At 36.4% G+C, this 17904-nt stretch overlaps 1 protein-coding gene across 1 annotated transcript in view; it reads right to left on the reverse strand.

Annotated features, from left to right (window-relative positions):
* The window catches only part of LOC104413281 (transcription factor 12-like), a gene marked incomplete at its 3' end in the record, with an annotated part of 114411 nt that extends 96553 nt beyond the window's left edge, over window positions 1-17858 (reverse strand). Inside the window, exons 1-2 of the mRNA XM_010024225.1 lie at window positions 17767-17858; window positions 16931-17034 (exon numbers count right to left, since the gene is read on the reverse strand). Coding sequence (XP_010022527.1) covers window positions 16931-17034; window positions 17767-17858 — 196 coding nt within the window. The remainder of the gene's footprint in view (window positions 1-16930; window positions 17035-17766) is intronic.
* Window positions 17859-17904: the final 46 nt, after the last annotated feature.

The following is a 17904-nucleotide window of genomic DNA, read 5'->3' on the forward strand; positions in this document are numbered from 1 at the left end:
CACTTCTGCAAGACACCACTGTACCAAAAAAAAAGAAATCACAGCACCGGGAACAGCAATGAAAGAGAAAGGTAATGAATTGTCCTTGGGCATTTTGTCCATCGAGACACGTTAGGAAGATTAAGTAAAAAACACAACATAGAATAAAGCATTTGGGTCTGGCATTCATTTGGTTCATATTGTACAAATGCTTGGAGGAACCCCATGCACCTAGAAGCAATTAACTGTATTAATGACCTGGTGAAAGCAAGTCAATGAAAATGACAAGATAAAATTTAAAAAAAAAAAAAAAAAAAAAAAGTCACCTGAACACCCAAATTCAAATCTACCCTGTGCAAAAGAAGTTAATTTTACTGTTTTTCTTGCTACTCAATGGCAATTATATTAGGACAGTTTTAATTACTTCATTAATACTTAATATTAGAAGCAGCAGCACCAACAAACTTACCAAAAAAACCCAGTAATTTTTTATTACTTCTCATCTTTATTTTTCCTTGGAATTGGGAATAAAGTTCCTACTAAAAAGCATTCATTCAGAAGTGTGAAATGTACTCTACATCTAGACCAGAACAAAGCCATCTCCAGCTACCAAAACCAGTAACAAAAGCCTGGTAGTGGACAGGAGTAAGCACATGGGAATGGACGTGGCCATCTGCATGAAGATCGCCAAGGGCAGAGGAGTACAGTTCTTTCTTTCCCAGCTTCAAAGTAAAACACTACTCTTATAAAATGTTGATGGTCTTAAGCTTTCTTTGTTCTGAGTGTTTGGATAACACAATCCTGCCAAAATAAATACAAAAGTTGCTTTCATATTCTGTTTCATTACCATTTAACTCAGACAAATATTCTTCAAGAACAAGTTGGAGAAGACCTCTATCTACAATAACACCACAGTGAAGGATCAAACATATAGCTTTGCACATTAACAACAAATAAAGTGGTAAGAATCCCTTCTTGCACATCAAGCACATGGAAGAGCAAATAACCTTCCCAGACTAAGTTTCAGCCAGATCACTGCTCTAGGCTCCCCTGAAAGATACTTCTACCTCCCGATTTCCCCAGCTTTCTGTGTCTCCCTCAGTACTAGCTTCAGTGCAAGCATCCTACTTCTCATAAAAGCTGCTGTGAAGTTTAAAAATAAGTACCTCAAGTCACTTGCATTACAAGAGAAAAATTGATGTGATTTAAAATAAAATAAAATAAATTAAAAAAAAAGCACCTCTCAACAAGTATCACATTCAGAAGTTGCTGAAATGTAGCCTATAAATTGGGGTGAACAGTTAATTCATCTTCCTAAAAGCACGTTTAATTCCTTAAATTGGTTCACACACTCTCCCCTTTCAGTGTTTTCTAAAACATTGCTCCTGCCAGCTATATCAGAAATTCTATCCAAAGTAAAAGAAGAGAGAACAAAGTTACAATTTTTGGAACACTGTTTTTATCCCAATCCAGTTGATTTTACTGAGGTTTATAGAATGTAAAGCAGCTTTTTTCTCGCCCAAAAGCTAGAACCAAATATCAGCCAATAGTAATAACACCCTACTTTGGTAGAATACACTAGTTTAATTTTGCTTCACAAAGCATTGCTCAAGGGCCAAGGCATTGTTTTTCTCTTAAAGGATACTTACATACAATGTAGGTTTTCATAGTCAAACACAATTGAGACCAAAGCATACTGTTAGCATGTAAAGTGTTTGTTTTCAAAATATCTGTAGTGCTTGAAGTCTTCCCCTTTAACATGTGTTTACTCATCAGTACTTCTTAAACTTCCCCTCACATACCAGAATTATGATACAAGAACTGTGTATTTCACAAAAGGCTCTATTTAGTAGTATACAACTATTTTTATGACAAAAGAAACAAACAAGTTAAAAAGCACTTCAGGGGAAGGAGAAATTAATGTTTTGAAACTAAGTTCTTCATGATCATTACATTAAATCAAATTTGTTTCATAACTTTAGAGCACATGCTGCTGTAGCACAATTAGCTTTTCCATCTCTGTTTAAGCATAGGTTCTGCCTACGACATCCCGAAGGGTATTTATTAAGTATGCAGAATACAGGCACAGTAGCAAATGCAGTCACATTTCACACAGCCCCATCTCTTGTTTCAGTCAGAGTAGGTTTTGTCAAAAAACCCACTCGATTACTGAATCTTTTTAGACGACTTGTTACCATATCCATGATTATTAGATCATGGCCATGGGCTAGACACTGGTACATATATCCAGCTGTCAAAGTGAATTTAATCCATTAAATACAAAGGATAGCTATGGACAGGACTATTTTCTGTTTACGTATCAGGAAGCCTTTTTGAACTAGTAATTTTCTTCCCTGAAGAATTTCTGGCAAATGTATTTATCTGCACTTTCTTATTTGGATTAGATTCAAATACAATTTACAGAAATGAGAAGCATGCGTAATCTGTGAGGGCGTGCTATAATGATTTCTAGAACATTGCTATGAGTCCTAGACTGAAATGTCTACTTCCACATTTTTAAATAACAGAACTTATATTAAAAAAGCTGTATAGTAGATACAGTCTGAACTGAATTGAAAATGAAAACCCCAAAATTTCATCAATGTAACTGAAAGATTGAATTAAACAAGCAGAGACATTGAAATTATACACAAAAGGAGAGATTGAATATTAACACTGAAAATACACGCAAGCTAATTTAACTCCGCTTAGGTATGAACTTATTCCTATTAACCATTCCAATTCCACCATTTCCCTGGAAGTTAAAAAACACTGTCTCTTCTACAGTGTGAACACTAGACCTCATTTTACAGCTGAGAAAACCAGAAAAGTTCTTCAAAGGGACATAAGAACTACGCAGCAAGATATGAACAGAAATTCTGCCTCTTTGCTATGTCCTATAAAACTAAAGATTTCTCTCTCTTCATTATGCAACAACACAATCTTGGCAGAAGTTTTTGATAGAGATATTAATGCCCGCTTTAGCTTATTTAAATTACAAAAAACAACAACACTAAGTATCCAGTAATAGTATATCATAGGAATTTGCCATTCCAATTAGATTTTATATGTGAATTTTCATGGAAAAGGCATTAAGACCAAATCTAGAGAACTTTGTATTTTGTTCATAATTCAGTATTCCATATCCTTGCAATTTAACTGATCTGATCAAACAGTACAGACGAAAACAAAACCAGAGGATACTCAAAGGTATTTAATATCTCAAGATGGAAGCTTGTTACATGAATTACATGAGCAGCTCATTTAATTTTAGAACCAATCATCCAAGTATAAAATTCTTTTAGAATTAAAATTTCAAAAGATGAATACTTCTCATACTAAACTAATTTTAAATGCTATCTCTGCTAAGCCTGACTAAATCAGGCCAGTATTGATAAATACTTACATATTCAGAACATAGTGAGCTTATCTCAACATTATTTCATTGAACCTATTGCCACAATCCCCAAAACAGTGCCTACTCAATCAGAGTAGGCTAAAGGACACATAAATAGAACATTTGTTGGAGCCGTGAAAGACCTTCACAACTCCTTCACATTTCCCCCTAAACGTGACTCGAGACCAACTGGCAAAACAGCTATAGGAAACTTGGGTTATTAATGTTGTGTTTGTTCCCAAGGATAGCTGGAGAGCATCAGTACACACATTCGCTGATGCAGCATTAAATTTGCTTAAACAGGGGAAACAACAACAAGCAGACACCTTGCAAAGTCTAAATCCCCTGGTTCACACTCAGTAAATCAATGCTGACCTCCCCTTGGTGCAGGATCCGGTCACCATGCCAAGGTCACTTACACCCCGACTTGTCTACCCAGGTTAGACCAACACATGCACAAACTGCAAGTAACAAGTCCTGTCTAAACTGCTTAGAGCCACAGCTCAGTAACGCTTCCCAGGGCCAAGCCAACCTGAAGCTATGCTCCGTCCCTACTCTGAGAAAGGGGCAAGAGGGGGCAGGGATTGAAAGAACAAAATCCAAGCTGAAGATCACTAGTCTGGCACTTGCTCACATCTGCTACAGCAGGCAGTAAGTTCTTTACAAGTACAAATAAAGTATGATTTCATTCTTCCTCAATTTCACTTTGAAGGATAAAAAAAAAAAAGATTGCAGTGTTTGTTTAATTCTCATCTATATCTACTATTTCAGAGAAAGTGATAAAGCTAAAGACTAAAGCTAAAGGGAGGAGCAAGCTATATGGGTAACTTCAAACTTCTTTTCTAGAGGCTCTTTCAGTAACAAAGGAACACTTATGCATGGAAATCCCAGCGCACATGAAAGAATATGCTCCACAGTGTTAATTACACTTACGAAAGTTCTCACTTTTTCTTTTTATTCCTCAGTTTTAAAATTGTTTGGTATTTTTAAATAAGGAAAAAAATTAATCAACTCCATCCTCACAGCACATGTAGAAATGGATGTTACTGCTGTCTAGAGCATCTGAGCTACACAAATTGTCTCTGAACTCCTCCTACACTTCATCTTGGGGAAGAAAACTTCACTTGTTAAGAAAAAAAATTATATATATCTATCTGATGGAATACAAGAAATTCATAGCTTTTTCTCAATTTAGTATCAAAAGCATGCTTTGAGGAAGAAATATTTATACACAAAGACCTAGCCCTGTCTGTTGAAAAAGGGATTCTAAGTGTATTTTCCAAATAAATACAGAACTATAGTTCTTCATAAGTGATTCTCCTTCATTAGTATCACATTTAGGGTTCTGCAATATAAATAACATGGGAGCAAGGCAACCATTATACCTGGGAAAAAGGAAAACAGATTGAAAAGCATTATGAATAAAGCAGCATATTTTTACAACTATTTTGTGGTAACCAAAATCACGGAGGAAATTCTCCAAAATATTTTCAAGTACGTAATGGGACAAGTATTGAAGAGAACTATGGAAGTCATCCAGTGATACTTTTGCTGTGAATACTAGTGAGCTGTTAAAACAGCTCGATCTATACATTCATTCAACCTAAGGTTGTTAAATGTAAGAACTGTTCACAGCATAAAAGTTTAAAAAGCTGTACAGTTAGCTGTGAACAAACAAAGAAAATCATGTATTTTAAGGAAATGTATACTTCCCGCTCTTTTTACTACAGCTATGTGCTAATACTGGCCAAGATACTTTCAGATCAATGCACCAAGCACTTTAGGAGATGCAACAGCTCTGCCAAGAATCCTGCCTTCAAAAGGACTTTCATTGCTATGGCAACCGCATGTTCTCCAGTATCCAATTCAGAGACAACCTATGACACATACATGAGAGACGGCCAAACTCCAACTGATTCCTCACTGCGGCACAAGTTACATGGTCGTACACACACCAGTTTTCACTTGCAGAAATAAAAGGCACAAAACAGGGTTTTTTTTGATAATAGTTCACAAGGCACTTAGGTTACCTACCAATAAACAGATGCATCTAGGAGAAAGAAGAAAAAAAAAAAAAAAGTCATTCACTTTACAAAACAATTATGGGATATTCAAAGGCCCAAAAGAAATATAATCATTAGCATAGAATATAAATTGCATTATACAGCATCTCGCATATGCACGCATTTACCTCTTCTCTGATCCCAGTTTCCCCTAACAGGATGGGGGAAAAGTAAAAAGGAAGTGTTTGTACATAGTAAGTAAGCAGATGATTGAAACCATTATTTAGTACTCAACAAGTATCTTGAAATTAAAGTGGGTTTAATGAGTGTAACAGACATGCATAAATATAAACTCTGGTTTTACTGCATCACTCAAAAAAAAGCCATCTCTCATCTCTCTTCTAATGCTTCACCTTCTACCCAGAAACATATTCACAAATGCACAGCCTTACACGTCTTGAAATTTATTCACCTAACATGTAGTGTTTTAAGCATTCATGCCATATATATCACTCTTATATACTTATGAGTTCATGTACTTTGACATAGGATCCAGCCAGTAATTCAAGCCATTAAAAAGGGTACAAAGGAAATTTAAGTTACAAGTCCACTTTTATTACATGACAGCTTCCAAAAAGTAGACAAAATCCAGCCTGTTGTTGCTCACCTAAATTCACTCACCCCAGATGGTTAGATACATTTCTCATTGTGTTACAGGAAGGATGTAACAACATGATTGCATTCTTTATGTTCCTGGCAACCCTAAAATAGTTTAGCAACCTTTAAGATTGCTTCTGGCTGTAGTACACAGCACTCACATACTGGAGACTAACACAAATGCAAAAACTTTTTGTAAAGAATCACAACCAGCTTTAAAATCTCGGTAGAAGAAAAAAAAAAGATTAACCTTCATAGAAGTTGACTACTTGCCACTTTAAAGGGATTGACTTACAAAGAGGGGATAAATAAAAGGCCCTTTCACTAATTCATGAAGGCCTGAAAGACTGTTGGGAGAGTATGTTCTGGAGAGGATATGGTCTCCCATCGTTTAAAGCCTCTCTCTGCTTCCTTCTGAAGGCATTATCTAGCTTGCTTTGCAAGTAGTAATATTACAGATGATAAAAAAAAAAAATTAGCCCAAATAAACTAATGAAATTAACAATGGAAAGAGAAAAAGAAAAATTATGGGGATTTTTGTTTGTTTGGGCGTTTACCAGGGTTTAGGTTTTGGGAGGTTTTTTCTTTTTTTGAATGAGGCATTAGGGGCACTTTGTTTGGTTGGGGGGGTGTTTTTGTTTATTGGTTGGGTTTTGGGGTTTTTCAGTCAACAAGCTTTTTTAATTCAGCATCTCACTAGTACTTGCAAGAAAAATATCTAATTTAAATGTTCCTGTCATAAGTAATATTGACAAAGTTCATGCTCTATTTTTTTGTGTGCTTATTACTGTCCTCTGGCAAGTGAATACGATATCAGAGATATCTGCAATGTTACCAAAATAAAAGCATTACATAGAGCAGAGAACACGTCAGACATTACATGCATTTACACACATAAAGTGGCAGAGATGTGCATTTTTTCTGTAAATTGTTTGAACTCTACAGCAGTAAGCACCAGGCATCATTTTTAGAAATAAACGAAAGCTTTTCATTACTCCAAAACTCGGTCATCTTCATTAAATCACCATCTCTTCATAAAAGCCTTGGCTTCATTTAGCATTCGGAAAGATGAAAGAGCAGCTACCCTCCTTACGGATTACTCCTCTATTACAACAGAATGTTTTGCACGTCAAAAGCAAACATTAAAGGATTAAATGATATTGTCGTTTCTGCTCTTGTTTATTTGCAGTGGACAGAGAGTAGAATCGCAAAGAAACAATCAGTGATTATTTTAAGCTGTGTTCTTTTGCAAAGATTATGACTCATGAAGTTGCTGCATAAAGAAACTGGAACGGGATAGGTGTCGCACTGAAATCCAAACATCACAATATAACAAACGTTTGTCCTACAAGCAAAACTGTCCGGTTTAATCATTTCACAGAGTAGCCACAAGAGCTCTTGGGATAACACCAAGACAACAGTATCTTGCATTCAAACAAACAAAAAATAAAATTATAAACAGTGAATCCCATTCTCCTATAGAAGACTAAAACTACATTAGGATTTTCTGAAGTGTATTTACCTCCACAGCATCCTACTGACACTAGTGCGACACAGGGAAAAATAAGAAAAGATACTTGATTACAAGACATCCCTGCAGCACACAAAATTAAATGACTTTACCATGGATTTATCTCCACCTTTTAGGCTTCAAACAGAACTAGAGAAACCAAGTTCACAAAGCAATGTTATTTTAAATTAAACTCCCTAAGTTTTTTTCTCACACATTATAGGCTAATAGGTATAAATCACACTCAGGTTTATGTTTTACTAAATCTTCTGTCTGGTTCCCTTCTTATCACCTAATTCAAGTAAAAAAAAAAAATTACACAAAACTAGTTCATTTTAGACTTGTAGATAGATGTTAAAAAACGCAGATAGTACATACAAAAACCACCAATGTGCATTCTGGTTTTATTTTATGTACGATTTGGAACAGCACAAACACACTCAAGATTTTGTCTGTAAAACATGAACATAGAAGAAGACAGGACGACTATAAATCAATTCACTCTCCAAAGACAATGATATACATATTAAAATTAGCAATATGCTTTTGTCATACTCTAGGCAGAATAAAATACAGATACCAGCTAATGCTACAGGCCAAGTAGGCTCAAAACGCACTTCTAAATAAAACTCTAACCCAGCCTAACTTAAGTTTCTCTGTTACAAGAGAACACAGCAGCACAGAGCTCTTTCAGAGACAAGGCCAAACCAAATGTTTCCAGCAGTTTTGTTCATGCAAAGGAAAGTAGAACAGCAAGAGCAAGTGGTTCAACTTCTTAGTGGAACTCCATGTAACTAACAACCTGATAAAACCATGCAGATATCACCCGCTTGTGCAGCCACAGCTGGTACTAGAAAATAAAGTCTGCAACATCAAAAAGCAGACTTGAAAAGCGTAACAAATACCCCACATGCCCACAAAAAGAATCCCAAAACACCACAATATAAGCAATCTCTGTAGAAGATCAGGTGCAAGAAATCAGGAAGAAATCAGGTCCACTGCAATAAACAAAATTTACTGCAGGGAAAATAATTATTCAAAGTTGTCAGCTGTATGTAAAAAAAAAAAAAAAACCCAACTACCTCTTTTCCACTTACAGAGAAACTACAATACCAGAAATGTACACTTTTAACCTTCTTTTTTAAATGCAATTCTATAGCATTAGCTGTTTAAGTTTTCCATAGCACTAATATGGAAGTGTACAATTTTTCTGCCCAAGACAAACCTTACTTAAGTGTTATGCTAAGGTTTTGCTGGCATTTGTAGAGAGCATTACCCCACTAAACAGGGTTGTAAACTCTTTTTATCAAGTCTCTTCTTCTTTCACCCCCCATTCCAAATACGGCTTTAAAACACTAGCAACAATTATTTTGACGTGATCAAGCCAGATTTTTCTGCATTACATCAGTAAGAACGTGAGGTTTATTTAATTTAAAGCAATTTCAGCTCCTTCTTTAAAAAAAAAAATCTCATCCCTAGCATACAAGAATCTAACAAAGTCCTAAAGAATGATTGGGTACAATTTAGCCTGATTATCCTCTGAAGACAGTGAGATATTATTAAATATAACAAAAGCTACTCTTTCTGATCATTCTTGGTATTCAGTTAACATCTTCACCAAAAAAGTATGTCCTTTATGTTTTAGAATGTTGTGTTTACAAACACGGCTTTGTTTTACAAATGAAAAAACAAGGCATCCATTCAAGACATTAAAAAAACATTATCATTATCTCATCTTAGATTCATAATAGTTAAAAAAAAAGAAGCACCACAAAAAACACAGAAAAAAAATCCCCAAAAAACCCAACAACAACTTTGCCCCTACAACCACTAGTAAATAATGGATTGCAGTAACCAAAAAGCCCACAAGTACTTTCAAATCATCAGGTTGAGTATACACCAGAACTGAGGACATGCTAGACTTTCATAGTAATAAAAACCCCAAAACGTGGCCATCGCTACCTAAGACAGAAAAAAAATTAAAAATATATTTTAAAATACATTTCCTGTCATTAGAATTCTAATTATGCACTGAAATAATACTTTCTTCTTTTTCTTACCGTGCTTAGTAACCAACTAAGTGATTAAGAAGTATACACAATTTAAAACTAGTTATGAGTATTCAGTAACAACCTTTAACAAATAATGCAGTACCTTTTCATATTTCTTTATTTCCTATTTAAACTTAGTGACTTCCTCACAGGAGAGCATACAAAACTAATTAAGTGTTGCTATATACCTCTGAAGAAGTACTAATACATTATATTAGACAATGCCTCTAAAAACGCTTTTTAGAGAACATGCTTTAGTCAGTGAAGCCATTTACTGAAACTGATTTTTCAAATGTGATAAACTAAGATTTATTCTTAAGGGAATTTAAGATAGAAGACTTACGTATTATATCACATAAATCATTTCTGGATCTGTAAGTAATTTCAGAAATATTACAAAGCTTCTAAAAGAGCTCAGTGCTATTCCCCCAAAACATAATCCTTCAACATTAGAGTACCAACAAAAAGAACTGCAGTCAAGAGAAGTCTAGTAAACTATGAGTTTATGCACATCTGTGAATTTTAAAAATAGTCTCCACAAACTCCACTTTTATTAAGTAATATGGTATTATATTGGTGCTTAAATATCCTTCTTTTTGTAAATAAATACACACAATTTTCAACCAAGAAAATTACACCATACCTTTAGCAACTTAAAAGAAAATAGAGTTTACTAAGTTTATAGTACAGAATACAGTAGATCAACAGAAATTCATTAACAGTATCTATAGATAAAGTAAATTATCCGAGACAAAACAGCTGTCATACCCACTTGATAGCAGAATGACTAAGGAGTTAAGTCCTCTATATGTGACAGCTGGAAAGAAATGGGGGGAAGGGGAACTTTGGCATGTATGTATGAATGACAAGTTTTAACATGAAATTCCCTTGCCAAAAACCCAAAAAGAGACCACAAACAAATAAAACCAAATAACCTCAAACCTTAACACAAGCTACAGATATAATAGAAATTCTAGGGTAATTAAGGGACTAAGTACAACTTCAGCTGCCATTAAAGGACATATGAATGCCTAAGAATCTCATTTATACTTGTCTTTAAAGAAAATTAACTCCTCGGATAACATGCAATCTCTCCTCAGTCTCTCTCCAGGATTCTTCCTCCATTTTACTCAAACCTTTAGTCCTTGTGTTGACATTCGTATCAACACTACTCTCTGGGTAAATACCAAAATACAGCAACAGGCAATTTCAAATCATTTTCCTTCCTTTCCACATGCCATTAAGACCCCCTCTCCAAAGCATCCAGACGTTCCTCATCACTTACAGTAGATCAGAAAAATTTGGCAGATCAAAGAGCTACCGGCTGGGGTTGAGGGTGATGGTGGGAGGTGCTCCATCCTGGGTAGTTCCACACCAGGAAAGGACAAGGCATTACTGCAACCCTAGCTAGACCTTCTGAAGCCACACAGAAACAACACTGCAAAGATCTTCCTTGGTTGTAAGACAGTAATGTTTTTTTATAGGGATTGGAGGTTAAATGCTGTGCTTGTAAACACAGTGATCACATCACTGTCCTCATCCAGGGAAAACTAATTGCTGGAAATATGAGATTACCTTTTTGAAATAATGTTTTCTCTGCATGCGAATACAACAAAAGTTAGTTCCCTTTATTAACAGTGGCAAGTGTATCTCTGAAGACAGGCCAAACACTACCAAAAATCCTAATATTAGCTATCTGGAATATAGCAAGGAATTTCTGACCAGTTGGCATGAAGTTCATACCATCACTTAAGTGATAACAGCCATTTCAAAAGCATAGCCAACAGCAACAAATCATGGACAAACACCTACTTATGCTCACCAAGCTGGATTCAGAACACATACCTGTCCCAGGAACTCTGCCTTTTGTCCCATTATTTTTTTAAGCACGAAACCCTCAATATCCGCAATGTGAGCACAAACACATTGAGAGAGACTGGCTGCTTTAAAGTTGGGTTATCGGTTCCCTCCATTTGTCCAACATTTCCACCCCCACCCCTTCCTAAAACAGAAATATGGAAGCAGTTACTCTGCCCTTTCATATGCTGTACTTTTCAAGACTGTTCATGAAGTGTCTGATAATTTATCTTTCCAGTGACAAGGGAAGGGGAGAAGGAAAAGAGACAGCAATAGTGAGACAGAGGCTGCCAACAGGTGATCTGCAGAGTCACATATTTACTAGCACTGTATCACCCTTTTAGGTTTCTAAATGCAATAGATGAAGGATCCAGACTGAAATCTTCACCTCATATGTTTTGCCCACTTGAAGAGTAATCCCTACGAACAACTAGAGAGGAAACAAGTTATAGACCTCTCTGCTTTCAAGCACAAGGTTTCTACAACTCTTCCCAGGGTCTTCAGAAGAGGACAGAATCTATCAACCCTCAGACCCAAGATGATATACCAGGTTACCAGGCCTGCTGGTTCACTTTTAATGGAGCTAAAGGAGACAATTAAATACAAAAATAATAAAAGCACCACATAGCTGCATGACCTAATGTATATTTCAATAGGCCACGCCAGATTCCTGCCATTTATCACACAAAAAGCTCATCTTCTTTTGAACACCAAACTGAAACACACAGGATCATTACATATTTTGGATGACAAAACCAGAAACACGTACCAAACTCCTGAAACATAGGCCTTCCACGTTTTTTTGTTTAGAAGAGTCTGTCATGACTGAACACCATAGGACCAGACTGTACAACTACATTAGAAATCTCATCAACTCCTTCATTCAGGGATTAGGAGCAGGCATTGCCTACACCTCAAATGAAGACTGCACCAGAAACACATGTAGGACAGTATCACAGAACTGATTCTTCTTCAGAATCACAGTTCTCATTTAAGGAAAAAAAAATTAAAAAGAAAAAGAAAAAATACTGCCTTTTGAAAGGTCAGGAGCACTGATTTGCACACATAAGTCTCATCTTTCTGCAGTTTTCTCCCAGGCTGGGATTTGGCTGTCAGAGTTAAGAGTGCCTTTTCTCTTCGATACTTGCAGTAGATTAGTGAATGCAGCATTTAAAACACTACCCACCCAGGTAACTCTCAAGTTTTCTTATCGGGGTTTTTTTGTTTTACAAGGAACTGCTGATGCAAAAGTTAAAAAGAAATAAGAGTTCACGGGACTGATAAACAGTAACCAAGTCAGGTCGTGCTAACTTTGGAAACACTGGTAACCTAATATACCTGCTAAAGAACTGCCATTGTGTCCAGTCTCAAGACACATGGCCCCAATTTAAGGACACTCAGGTTAATGGCAGGCTATCAACTTAAATGATCTTCACATGAAGCCACTCATTAGTGACCTATTCTAATCCTCCCCTACAAACTCAGTACATTAGTAGAGAGAAGTGGAAAGGGCAGTCTCTTGAATTTCCATAAAAAGGGACCAAACTGATACAAACTGATATCTAGAGAGATACATTTGGAAGATTTTTTGCATGAAAGTCTACTATGAGGAATTTCTGGGTACACAAGGTTTGTGTACAAAGCTGTGCACAAAAATGTGTGTACTTGTTTTTCACACATTTCAGAAGAACCTCATGGGCAAGAGAAGTATCGTATCTTGACAACCTCTTACTTCAAACTCTTACCATTTCATTCTTCTTTAATATCTGAGAAGTTATTTGCAAAAGAAAATTTTTAAAAAAGGTTTTATTTTAGAGTACCACACCTGAGATTAGAAAGTTCCAAATTGAAACTGAGATCATACCTACTGAGAACCACAGGAAAATTGAACCATTATTGCCTGTGGCAGGTGTCTGAATATTGTGACTGAATTTTAATGGAGTTACTGTAATAAATGAAGGGTATTTGCAAAATCAGTCACCATCCAGGTTTGAACTGCATTTCCAAAAGCAAAACAAACCAAAATTCCACTGTAAATCATAAACACTGCTGTTAACCATAGCATAAACACAGAAAATTTTAACTAAAATCTGCAAAAAGCCTGATAGAGTATCTCTGACCTTTGCCTTCTCCTGTGATTCTAAGACAGAAATGACCTTCTCTTCACAAGTTGGTTTTGGAGGAGAAAAGAATGGGAAGTTCCGCTTTAAACAAGAGGTAATTACAACAGGCATGACAAGGAGTATTTTGTGGCTTGACTCACTGACTGACATCTCGGGTTACCTTTCCAATATATTTATTTTCACCACTAGTCTGACCAGGTTATTTGACTTTATCAGCAGCTTACACGACTTACTGTCATAAGATACTATATCAGACTGGTTCACTTATTTCATCTGCAGCTTTCATTCATAACTGATTGACCTGTAGGCAGTGAGCCTACCTGACACGAGCCTCTAGCTGCCTTGTAATCAAAACACAACGTTCACGTGTTAATCCACGACAGAATTTTCTTTCAAATTATAGATATCAGTCATATGAGCTGTTTTATTTATGCAATCCACCCAATTACACATTTTTACAGCATAATCAACAGAACTACTGCAGATCTATACCATATCAGAGTTAATAACATACACCCTACTATCTCCAACACTGCACAAAGCCACACCTGAAAAAGAAACAAACTTAACCACCCTTGAACAGCAACTAACTTGTCCTTTTAAACTGGGGGACAGTAAGGAAAATGCATCACAAGCATTCCTTCCTTCTAAATCAGATTTCCCAGAAACTTGCAGTCTTAAGAACCAGGCAAACAAGCAATTGATCTTCACCTACTTAATGGGAGCCTTAGGCTGCATCTCGAATCACCAATCAGTTGAGGAGGAGCAGGTAAGGTGTTTTCAGAGCTGCTTATTTTAAGCTAATGAGAAAAAGGGGGCTGTATAATAACAAACCATAAACACATGCTTGTTCCTACTAAGGAAAACACTTCCTTTGGGACAAGGGGTTATGCCTTTTAACTGATAGTAGGGAAATTTAGATCAGGCATTAAGAAAAAATTATTTACTATGAGTCTGGTGAGGCGCTGGCACAGGGTGCCCAGAGAAGCTGTGATGCCCCATCCCTGGCAGTGTTCAAGGCCAGGTTGGACAGGGCTTGGAGCAACCTGCTCTAGTGGAAAATGCCTGTCCCCACAGCAGGGGGTTAGAACTAGATGAGCGCCAAGGTCCCTTCCAACCCAAACCATTCTGTGATTTTATGTTTGTAAGGGCCTTAGGTAAACAAAACAACCAAATTTAATAGGGAAGAGTCTGAAGCAAGCTGCATTTCTGCAATTGGCATCAAAATCACAGGAAGTCTCTGTAAGAGGTAGCATCATTCTGTATTCAAATAAAATTACAAAGTACTTCCTAAGAATCTGTGCACACTGTGCCTTTCGGTACTAGACAGCTCAAAGGATTGAATACCTCCTCCTCCAGTTTCTCTTAAAAAGCGGTCTCTAGCAGTTAAAAAAAAATAAAATTCACACATTGTTGGTCCTAGAAGTTATGGAACGCTTGAAATTAAAGCAAGATCACAATTACATCAGACTGCTAGAAATTAAATGCCTGTATGTTGTCAGTGATCTTAAGATAGTCTTTCTACAACACTTAACACTGACACAGAACACAACTAATGTAGAAGTTTGTCACCTCTCACTCCTACGGAGTAATCCTCCTAGGTCAAGACTTAGGTTGTAACATTACAAGAATTGGAGCATATAATCCCACTAACCAGAAAATCTCTGCACCTAGAAATGTTTTGAATTAAAACCTACAACTATATACCATTACCTTTTCCAAGGGGAATTCAACTGAGCTTGTAGCTCGTTTGACAGCTGCAGTGCGTTGCTCATGATTGGTATCTGTGTGCTGATATACCATATTGGTAAAGAAACTTCCAGGAGTCACTAACACTGTTTCTCCCAAAATACTAAGTATTCTGGCATCATCTCTTCTTCTGAGCCATCCAAGGAAAGAAGGGAAACATTACCTACAAACAGGACCAGCCACATTGCCTAAGACTGATTTAAGAGCTAACCTAAAAATGAAAACTTTACTATTCAACAGAAAATCATTCTACTCATTCAGGAAAAACAAGGAGAAAAGAGGAGGAGATGCTCAGGTTGTGGTGTCCCCACAGTAAGTTTTAGCTGCCTGAATGCCTTTTAAAACACACTTTTGAGAAACAAGTATCTTGAATATTGGTAATTTAAAAAAAATTAACTACATCATATATGGATTTGTTGTCTTACTATTGCCAATAATTTAAATTTGACTTTAAAAGAGCAAGGCAAAACCACTTACATACTTTAGAGGAGAAAAAGTAAAATGCTTCTGTAAGTATGTTACAATCACAACATTTGCGACCTATATTCATTAAATTAGACATGGAAGATAGTCTCTGAAGAGTTTGCAAAATTATACAATTCAGAAGCTTTAAGATGCTTTTAAAAACAAAAATTCTGAAGTATCACTAAGATGCAAAGTGTCATATGGACTCCCAAAGTAACAGCTCTGACAAGAGCTTTGTAAGAGGCAAACAGGCAACGTTACTGCTCAACTTCCAGCAACTACTTCACTCCTGTACAGCCATTCTAAAAATTAATTTTCATTAACTTGAACTAAAAACACAAACATCACTTTGTCATATTCACAAAAACAAAAACATCGCTTCATTGTATCCGCAGAAAATAAGCATACATAAAAAACACATTATCAAAAAGTTTCTCTTAGTTTCTCTTCTGGAAGTGGTAACAAATACATCCAAAAATGATACAAAGATAAAAAATTGCACTTATTTCCTATTACAGGCTTCAGTTCAAAGTCTCTGAAAGGAGCCATTAGGTGGACTTCATGAGAAGACATTGAAGCCACAATGTACATGCCACATGTAAACACAGTTACTTGTTTTCCGGATTCAGTGATAAAGAGTCAACACCAGAATTTGTCAAGACTTGGAGAACTACACAGCACTAGGGAATTGTTTTAGCCTTACGTTTTCCTTCTGAACTGCATTTTAAAATACATCCTCGAGTGAAGAGTATTTCATTATTTGGCACTTGATTTTTGTTTTCTGTTTTCATGCAGGGGATAGGAAATACTTCAACCGAACAGGTAGGTTTGGTTTTATCAAATAAACAAAACCAAAGCAGCCCTTCATTTTTAACATTACAGATAAACAGACAACTTGCATGTCAGTATGACTAGAGATACTTAACGCTTCACTGTACTGGGACAAGTAGTCTAAGGCATATAGAGGAAAACTGTGGTTAACAAAATGTGTTAGATCAAAACAGCACATCTCTAATTAACCTGAAGGTCTTATGAGAATAAGCACAAATGAAAAATTACCATACTTGAAGCACGTAAATACTAAGCTAAAGCATCAAGACCTAGTTACATGAACTTTTTGTATCTCGGGTGCATCCTACCTGATCCACTGAACTGGCTGCTTCCTAGTGTAGTTGGTCTGGTTTTCCCACTATTAACAGGTGGGGAAAACATCTGCAAAACAAGAAAAAAAGATGTGTTTAAACTGGCTTTGAAACTCAGTGCTAAATTATTAATGTAAACTTAAAAACAGTTAATAGGAAACGATCCATTTTTCTGTGAGACAATGAACAGAACACAAGATGCATGCTTAGACCCTTAAACCAAACAGCTAAAGTACTCCTTACAATTTACTGATACCACTAACATCTCTTTAAACAACTTTAAGCAACTCAAAAAAATTAAAAGGAGACCTACTACTACTATAACAGTTTCAAATAGTTATTATAGATCTTAAATTTTGCTACTCAAAATACATTTCTTATGGATCTGTGTTTAGTGACACTGGATACAGACAGCTTTTGGGAGGCAGTAGTTTCCTATTATGTTTATAAATCAAGCATATTTCTGAAATGTGTTAAATGTATCACATTGAAAATATCTGTAATTTTCTAAGCCCAAACGATCAATGAATAACCTCTCTTATTTACAGGCATTACATTTACTTTTGATTAAAAAGGGGGAAAAAAAAGCTAAAGTACTCATGCCACACACCAGCTTAACGAATGTTAATTATTAGATTATGCCATCACTGGGTCAGCCCGATTTTAACCAGTTAAACCAATTGACCCAGCTGGTATTACAGTATTAAATCTGGAAGTCTAGACATTACATCAAAGTTCAGGTGTCCAACTTGGCTGAGCCGGACCCAGCCAAGCCCTGTGCGCTGCTGCCCCTACTCCTCAGCTCGCGTTACCACGCAGAAGCCATGGAAGACCTCGGAGAATATCCTACCGCGCTGAAGTCCAGCAAGTCGCTCAGCTCCTTGTCAGTTCCTATCGCGGCCATCCTCTGCTGCTGGGAATTCATCTTCCTCCACTCACCTCCTAGGGCACAGGGAGAGAGGCGCGGGCAG

This window comes from Nestor notabilis, unplaced genomic scaffold (genome assembly GCF_000696875.1).
Source record: "Nestor notabilis isolate BGI_N333 unplaced genomic scaffold, ASM69687v1 scaffold22940, whole genome shotgun sequence".
Lineage (NCBI taxonomy): Eukaryota > Metazoa > Chordata > Aves > Psittaciformes > Psittacidae > Nestor > Nestor notabilis.